The following is a 9543-nucleotide window of genomic DNA, read 5'->3' as shown; positions in this document are numbered from 1 at the left end:
GAGCCAGAAGATCGTGAGTGAATCCCAGATGTCCAGCCTTGAGCTACTTTGCTGGACTTTGGTTTTGCTTAGGTGTGCCCGATTCTTCCCTTTGAAATAAGACAGTACTTGTTTTGGATTTTACAGAAGCCCACCCACAGTTGAGACTTTTAAAAGAGACCATGGACTTTTAAGTGTTTTGATTTTTTAAGGACTGTGGGGTTTTTAAGGTTGTGCTGTCTTATGTTGTGGTATTAATGTTAACATCATATCTTGGGGACGAGAATTGGAAAGCTTATGGTTTAACAGTGATGTGTGTGTTAAGTTGACAAGGGGTCAATTGTGCTGGATAGCTTTAGTGTCAACTTGACAGACCTGGGTCAAGGGAGCCTCAATCACGGAATTGCCTCTATTGGACTGGCCTGTGGCCATGTCTGAGGAGCATCTTCTTGTTGAGTGATGTGGAAGGGCCCAGCCCACTGTGGGTAGTGCCACCCCTAGGCAGGTGGGCCTGTGTTGCATAAGAAAGCAGGCTGAGCAGGGGCCAAGAGAGCAAGCCAGTAAGCAGCATTCCTCCATGGCCTGTGCTCCAGCTCCTGCCTCCAGGTTCCTGCCCTGAGTTCCTACCTTGGGCTCCTGGATGAACTGTGACCCAGGGTACATAAGCTAAATAAACCCTTTCCTCTCCAAGTTGGTAGTGGTCAGAGTGTTTTGTCACAGCAATAAAGAACAAACTAGGACAGGCCCCTACCAGTCAGTGAAGGGTGTAAGTATGCTCTCACTTGTGTGGACTCTATCACAGGCCTTTCCTTGCAAGAGAGTGATGGGCAAGGCTACTTTTAAGGGAAATACCCAACTCGGTGTCATATATGGGTGCCCATGCATGAGCTGATAGTAACAGAGGCACTCATTACACAAGTACAGTTGTGCAAGCTTGGGCTGAGAATAATCAGGTTCAATGGCATTTCCACCTTCCATACAATCCCACAGGAGCAGGGTTAATAGAAAGAAAAATTGGGTTGCTAAAGGAACAGTTAAAAGCCTTAAGAGCAGAAGGAACCTTATGGGGATGGAAAAAGGCCCTTCCAGAAGCCATACGGTTGCTAAAAGAGAATCCCAGCACCAGGGGTGGGTTGCCTCCCTAAAAGCAGTTGGCTCAAGGGGCCCCAGAGGTCCCCAAAACTATAAAGGTGATTGCCAATAATGTTAGTTGTATACCTGAAGCAGATGGTAAGACCCTATTGCTGAAGACACTGCATAATGTGAGCGTGGGAGAGGGAGAAATCAAGCTTGGACTAAGCTGGAAACTTGTGAAGCAAGATGTTCCTCCTGGTGAAACAGTGGCTTGTGTAGTGTATGTACAACCAGCTAATTTTTGATTGGACCTAATGCCCTCTCCTAGTGATGAAATATACATCTGGTATTGTAGACCAGGCCACTCCCCTGTGGCAAGAGAGGTTATAGGCCCCAGTGGAGAAGCCACTTCAATTATGTTGTTAGATGGATGTGATGTACCTACTAAAGTACTGTCAAAGCATTTATGTTTTTGCCCATAAGCTATTATAGTAGTTACTGTTTACATGGTCTTGCTTCTTGCTGTTTGTGTTTTTATAGTAGATGGAATGCCACTAAATTGAGCCATCAGCCCATGACAAACAGACGATACAGAGACCTGAAGAGTCCAGTGCCCTACCACATTGGGAGGAAGGTCGCCCCACCCCCTCCAAGGCTCAGGGAAATTTGCAGAAGAGGCAGGTGGAAAGTTTGTAAGAGCCAGAGGAAGGGGTGGAGTATGACCCAGATGTTCCTCTGACACTGTGATAACGAGCCATGGTTCTGCCTCCTTCCCATGCACTGGAAAGTAGTCACTCCCCTTACCTCTTCCAGCCAATCAGTTGACTTTAGCTGCTTGCAGGGGAGGGACTAAGGGTATAAAAGCTGGGAAAACCATGAGGCCGGTCTCTTGCCATTTTGTGAGGCTGTCTGGAACCATGGGATTTATGTTTGGGTGTGGACTTTCAAATACAGATGTGAATGGGGGGTGCTCAGTTTTCTGTAATTAAATCTGTACCCCACACTCAGTTAGCAAGTCCAATAAACTTAAGATTCTTCAAACCTGGGTTTGAAGAATTCTTTTCTTAGGTTGTAAGGACAGTGGGAAGAGGGGATCAGATGCCACATGCACCTCCCAGGAGAGAATTTGACTTATAGGCTGACTAGATAGAACTCTCAAAAATAATGCCCATAAGGTGGGGGAGGGACATACAGTTGTGTGTGCACACATGCCTTAGACATACAGTTGTGTGTGCACACATGCCTTAGACAAACCTCTCAAGGGCTGGAGTTGAAATGAACCTTCACAGGACTCTTTTTTTTTTTCCAAAAAGCAAATTATTTTTATTTTTACTTTTTAATAAAAGTATATTATTTTTATTTTATGTGGATGAATGTATTGCCTGCATATACGTAAGTGCACCTGTGTCATGCGATGCCCATGGAAGACAGAAGAGGGCGTTGGATTCCCTGGAACTGGAGTTACAAATGGTTTTAAGATACCATGTGGGTACTGGGAACTGAACCTGCTTTTCTTACATTAATCAGAATACGTCATACATCTACCTTGTTAATAAATGAGTTCATAGCTTAGCTTAAAACTTCTTTAGGATTTTAATAAGTTAGAAATAATATACTTCCAAGATCTGAGTTGTGTAAGCATGAAAGTGCATGGGTTTCACACAGTGTTTGGTAGCACAACTAACTGTACAATGAAGTCATGTCAGATAACTGTTTTCAGTGTACCTTCTGCATCACCAACATATTACTCTCCCTTTCTTTCTTCCCTTCCTCTTTTCTGCCTTCTTTCCTTCCTTCCTTCCTTCCCTTCCCCTCCCCTTCTCTTCTTTCCTTCCTTTCTTCTTCCTGCTAGGAATCAAACTCGGGGTCTAATATATATGTTAAGCAGGCAGTGGCCACTCACCCACACCCTCAGCCACAAAGTCATTTTCTGAAAGTAGTTCCCATCTATGTCATTGATGAAACAAGCCATTTACCCTGAAGATGCAAATTAGACATATTTCTTTTGACAATATCTCTGTAGGTAGAACTTTACCTGTGACCATTTGTCCTAGTTACTTTCCATTGCTGTGATAAAAGCAATGACTAAAACCAACATGGGGAGGAAAGGGTTTTTTGCTTACAGCTCACAGTCCATCATCAAGGGAAGCCAAGGCAGGGCAGGCCCTAGAGCACAGATCCTGGAGGTATCTGGCTTACTGGCTTGCTCCTCTGGCCCATACTCAGCCTGCTTTCTTATTCCACACAGGACCACCTGTAGACAGGGTTGGCAAGCTGACAGTGGGCTGGGCTCTTCTATATCATTCAACAATCAAGAAAACTGCCCCACAGACATGACAACAGGCTGATCCAATGGAGAAAATTCCTCAATTGAGGTTTCCTTCACTCAGGTTTGTCAAGTTGACAACTGAAGCTGTTGAGAACAATTGGCCCTTGTCAACTTGACACACACATTATTATTTAAACCACAGCCTTTCCATAGCTTATGCCCAAGATCTCATGTCAATATTAATATTACAACATAAAACAGTACAACTTTAAAAGTCCCACAGTCCTTAAAAATTGAAACACTTTAAAAATGCAATGTCTTTTAAAAATAATCCAAAGTCTCTCAACTGTGGGCTTCTGTAAAACCAAAAATAAGTTATATACTATCTTATTTCCAAGCTGAAGAACCAGGACACACCTAAGAAAAACCAAAGTTCAGCAGCATAGACATTAGGGATTCACTCATGATCTTCTGGGATCCAGAAGGCTTGAACAGCTCCACTTCCTCTGGCTTTGCTATTGACAGCACACACAGTTTGTCCTGTAGACTCCAGCTGGCTTCACTCCACACCTGATGCTGCCCCTGGTAGTCATCCCATGGTCCAGGCATCTCCAATATGCTGGGGTCTCTACTGAATCTGAGGCTGTACCTTCACCAATTGGTTCTCCTGGCCTCTCAAGATGCAAAGCCCCAGATTCTCTCCCATGACCCCTGCAGTCCTGGATGTCTTCACTGCAACTGAGGCTGCACCTTTATGGCCTCTCCTGGCCTCTCAGTGCCAAACCTCAGCTGCTCTCCATGCCTCCTTCATGCCTTTAAAACCAGTTCCATATAGGAGACTCCTACACATGCCAAATCCTGCTTTGAGCTTGAAATGGAGCCTCTGGCCCCCTCTGGACTACAGCTTCTGTGTGCTGACCATGAGGAAATACTTCCCAGAAGATTTCACCTCAATGATTCTGGTATCTTGTTACAGCTGAATGTCAGCCTCAGCTAACCAGCATCAGTTGTCGCAGTAAAGCACAAAAGGTTTCACTTCCAAAAATTCTTAATTCCATGCTTCCCTCTGAAGCATCACAAGACATACCTCCGTTGTCTACACCTCTTTCAACGTTGTCTTCCATGTTCCTATAGGATAACTCACTGAATTCCAGGCACTTTCCAGTCCAAAAACTTCCACAATCTTCCCAGACACACGTGGTCAGGTCTATTATAGCAGTATCCCACTCTCTGGACAAATTTCTGTCCTAGTTACTTTCTATTGCTATCATAAACATCATGGCCAAATGCAACTTTGGGGAAAAAGGGGTTATTTCACTTTCAGCTTAGAGCTCATTATAGAAAGAAACCAGGGCAGGATCCTGGAAGCAGATGCTCATCTGAGAGGCTTCTTTTCACAGTAGATGACAATTAACAGAGAGACCAACAACTGGTCAAGATGCAGAGTGAAAGACTGGAATGCTCAGCCGTAGGGACACTTGTATCATGACCCTTCCTCCCATGACCCAGAAATCATTGCAGAATAGGGGGCAGAAAGATGGTAAGAGCCAGAGGTGGTGATGGCTATGAGGGAAGTGTTTTCCAGAGACAACAGGCAATTTTAAACAGCATATACTCACAAATGAACTTATCAGTTATGACAGCATGCACAACACTTGTGTGTTACGATAGTAATTAAAGTAGAGGTCTGGATATTATGATGGAGCGTGGAGAACATGGGAGGATTTGGAGGGGTGAGAGGGAGGAGTGGAAATTAGTAAATATGGCAGTCATGTATGAAATTCCAAGAAATTTAAAAATTATATATAAAAATGTAAAAATGGGGGCTGGAGAGATGGCTCAGCATAAGAGCACTGGCTGCTTTTGCAGAGGACCCAGGAATCAGGCTTTGGAATCACTGGGAATGTGTTACAACAGGCATCTTAAAGTTTTTCCATTTCTGATCCCTTTTCAGAGAAATTTTCACACACATATATAAAATAGGTACATATCTACTTATAATAAATCATAAAGGAACGTATTTGAAAATGGTTATTTTGTACACGATTCATTAAAGATGAGACCTAATATGCATACTAAAGAGATAGATGTACTTCTTTATTTTTACACAAGGACTTAAGGCTTTCTTGAATATTTGATACTGCAGGACAGAATGTCTTCAGTGTTTTTCAGATTGACTGATATTTTGACTTTATGATTGCCAATACTAAGAATGCCACTTCACATAAACAGGTAGTACGAAATGGGAGACGTATGTTTAGGCCCATTTCAGAAGTTGCTGCAATTCTGTCCTAATCCCAAACCAAAATTTAGTTGTTTTATGAAATTCAAGTCTACAGCAGCATTTTTTTTAAATGAAATACTTTAAAACAGTGCAATCCAGACTTTGATCCTTAGACATGCTGAGGAATTACAGTAGGAAAATATCAAATCCTTTGTTTTACAAAATTACTATTGCATTTCTATGAGAGCAGTAGCTCAGTAATTTTATGGTTTAATTATTTCACACAACAGTCATGTGACTATATTAACACTGACTTTAACATTATAATTGAAGTAACACTGAATAAGATTGTTAGTCAGTATGGTGTGTCTTTATAGGTTGTAAGAGTTCCCTTTCTCTCCCATCTCTCACTATATATCCTAAATTGTACAGATCTACCATCATTCCCATTCCATTCTTAAAGGCTTTTTCTTTTACACTTTGGGGCAAGAAATATAAATTATATGCTATTTTGTAAAAGAATAGTATATCTGCATTTTAAATAAAGTACTTCTAAATATACTGAATTAACTCTTTAAAAACGTATTTGAGTACTAACTACATTTAGTTAGCTACTCAGCAGAAGTTCTTTAGAGCTCAAAGCCTGGTGAAAGGGCAGACATGGACACTAGACACTGATATGTAGGACATGATAAATGAGCCAAACAGAGCCACTTAAACAAAGCAAAAAGGGAAACTGCAGTGGGGGAGCTCATGGAAGAGGTGAAGCAGGAGCACAGTCTTGAAGACACATAGCAGTTTCCAGGAAGGTTAAAGAAGATAGCACTGGGACAGGAAAGTAGGCTTGCATGGGGCAGGGGAAGCCTGTGGCATGGAAAGAGAACACAGGAGGGAAGGGAGAAGAGGCTAGAAAAAAGGTGTGGGTCATCTTTTAAGGAGTTCAGAAGGACATCTGCCACACAGTTCCCAGAATACTCCAATCAGGATTGCCCATGTTTGCATTTATATTTTATCAGATCAATCTGAAATAACTTGGGAGGCAAAAGACGCCAAGTATGAAACCTGCCTGGTTCATCTGAGAAATGCTGGGGTTGGGTAAAATTGCAGCAGGATGACAGGAAGGAGAGCACAGATGCTGATGGTGTCCAGGAGGTAAGGCCAGCAGGAGCTGGCTAGGGGTGAGGTGCAAGCAAGCAGTTGTGCCTAGAAAGACCCCTGGGTGTCTCATGATAACCAAATCTTCATCCCCCACATACATACAAAATTATCTCTCCCTGGCTATGAGACCATCTGCCAACATCCAGCCTGTGGCAACTTTCATTTCCAAATGGAAACCACGAGTCAACAAAACTGATTCCTACCTTAGATCTTGAACTCCTAAGCACTAGAGATTGATTCAATGGGGACCAATCAACCGAATCAGAGTATGTAAACAACGAAAGGTTCCCATCTGTCACCACACAAAGGTAAAAGTGTCACATGTAAAATTTCAGGCTGAGTAAATGAGGCCATGATAAAAAGGTACAATATTCTTTTAAAAATTCTTTTATGTGTATGAGTGTATTGCTTGCATGTGTGTAAATGCATCCATGTCGTGTAATGACTGTGGCAGTCAGAAAAGGGCATCAGATTCCCTGGAAACTGGAGTTATTAGCTGCCATGTGGTGCTGGGAACTGAACTCAGGTCCTCTGCAAGAGTAGCCAGTGCTCTTAACTGTGGAGTCATATCTCCAGCTCTGAGGTGGTATAATATTCTCGAGGAATATTTACGTCATATCAGGTACCAACCAATCAGTTAATAACAGAGGCGTCCCTGTATGCCAGAGCAATCAGGCCTATGACAGGACAGAATGAAATACAGCATCCGCCCCTAATAACTTCCTCTCATACTTACAGAGTACAGTCCCTCATTAATGGTTAACTTAAGCTGCAAGGCAGAAAGATCAATTTACTATCCTAACACCAGGAAAATAGTTGAAAATCATGCAACGATCACCTCCACTTGAATTAATATTCTAGTACTCAGACTTCTACTGATTTTTTCGAAGATTCTTTTGTTAGATATTTAATATTTACACTAAAATGCGGTTCATATTAACTTTTTATATTTTAAAGAATTGAGAATGTCGTACAAGTATGGAATTCATACCATTTCTACACCTCCTTCTCCTACTCCAACTCTTCCCACACCCACACTCCCCCTCAATTTCAAGATCTCTTTTTAAATTAATATTGTTACATGATTAAGAGCTGGTTCTTTGAAAAGATAAACAAGATGAACAGACTCAGCACAGTTAATGAAAAGAAATAGGAGGTCCAAATTAACAGAATCAGAGATGAATAGGGAAACATTACAATAGACATCAAAGAAATTTAGAACATTATAAAGGAATACTTTAAAAACCTGCACTCCACTAGAGAACCTAAAAAAATTTTTTAGATTCATCCAAACCACCATAATTAAGCCAAGAAGAGATCAACAACTTAAATAGACTCATATTCACTTTAATGTGCCATTTTAAACTCATTTTTGACAAGGGGAAAAATATATGTATTTTCCTTTTTAAATTTCATTTTAAGACAGGGTCTCACTATGTAGCCCTGACTGGCCTGGAGCTCACTACATAGACCAGGCTGGCCTCAAACTCACAGAGATCTGCTTGCCTTTGCCTTCCAAGTTCTGGGAATAAAGTCATGTGTCACCATACCCAGCAGAGATTTTCTGTGTCTTGGTACAAACCAGTGAGTATTTGGCTGTTCATCCTCTAGCTTAAGATGCAGAGGAGTCTTCATACAGGACCTCATCTACCTTCATGTCATGCTCACTCGCTGGGATATGGGGACAGATCTGCTCCTTGAAGGCCAAAGCCAAGGTGTAGGGCTTTACTTGCTGATGAAGCACACAGCGTTTCAGGTAGGTGTCATAGTAGCCCTTGCCCCGCCCCAGTCTGTTGCCATCTTTGTCAAATCCGAGGCCTGGCAGGAAGATGAGGTCAAGTCCACCTGTGGAAAAGAGGAACACATTTGGGGTATTAATGGTTTCTGCAAGATCACTCAAGGAGAAGATGTGGGTTTTGTTTCTGATGACGTCAATCTCTTTTCAGGTTTGTAAAGAAATACACGATCCCCTCAGAAGTACAGAAAACCAAATGTGGACAAAGAAATCAACGGTGCTTCAGGACCTCAGTCCTCCATCCATCTTTTCACAGTTCTTTGATGTTTATCTCTAAAAGTGCCCATCCACACCAGCTAGAGGGTCTCCATGGGCGGGGCCTAGAACTTCTTTCTATTCTAGCATCCAGATGATTCCACACACCAGTCTGGTTTGAGAACCAGTACCTCAAGACAATGACAGGTAGAGGACGGTGAGAGGGTGAAAGAGAAGCAGAAAGGATGAGGGCATCTGTTAAGACCACCAAGCAGTCCACATGGCCCATCCTTTTTCCTTTCCCTCCTAGTGACAAGCAAGGCCAGGTTCAGGTTACAGTTCAGGCATGATTAACCTTAGGTTAACCACTCAGAGAGCACTGCTGGTAAGAGATAACTATGGCTGAAAGTCAAGAACTCTCCAGAACAGGGTGTTAGAGGTAGAGTTGTAAAGACTGTCAGCTAGGCTGGCCACTGCTCCCAAGCAGCTGCTCTGACTTCCTGTAGAACTATGAGACGAGCTTCACTTCTCCTGGGTTCCGGCATGTCCCTGTCCATCCTACATGCCAAAATCCACACTACAGAGCTCAGCTACAACTGGAACCTTCCTCCTAAGCATGCCTGTCTAACCACTTGTTAAAATGTGGAATCACTGACCCATGTCTTTTGTCCTTGTCCCTGCCAGGATCACTTGTCTCTATAGGAATGGACATTGTCCTGGGAACTTAGATCCTGCTCCCTAAGATCCCCCTTCTGTTTCCAAAGCAACCTAGGCTTAAAGTTCCTGTCTTCTAAACCCAGAACACACACACACACACACACACACACACACATTCTGTTTGTGATTTCT

The 9543-nt window shown here is 42.6% G+C and overlaps 1 protein-coding gene across 2 annotated transcripts in view; it reads right to left on the bottom strand.

Moving 5' to 3' along the window:
- Positions 1-8030: 8030 nt before the first annotated feature.
- Mthfs (methenyltetrahydrofolate synthetase) overlaps positions 8031-9543 on the bottom strand; it is a 51591-nt gene continuing 50078 nt past the window's right edge. For both annotated transcript variants that reach the window (XM_008823380.2, XM_008823382.3), the window contains exon 3: positions 8031-8549. In XM_008823380.2, the coding sequence (XP_008821602.1) occupies positions 8317-8549 (233 nt within the window). In that variant the 3' untranslated portion in view covers positions 8031-8316. The remainder of the gene's footprint in view (positions 8550-9543) is intronic.

The sequence above is a fragment of the Nannospalax galili genome, unplaced genomic scaffold (assembly GCF_000622305.1).
Source record: "Nannospalax galili isolate Female #2095 unplaced genomic scaffold, S.galili_v1.0 scaffold28, whole genome shotgun sequence".
Lineage (NCBI taxonomy): Eukaryota > Metazoa > Chordata > Mammalia > Rodentia > Spalacidae > Nannospalax > Nannospalax galili.
This window is presented reverse-complemented; position numbering and strand designations above follow the sequence as displayed.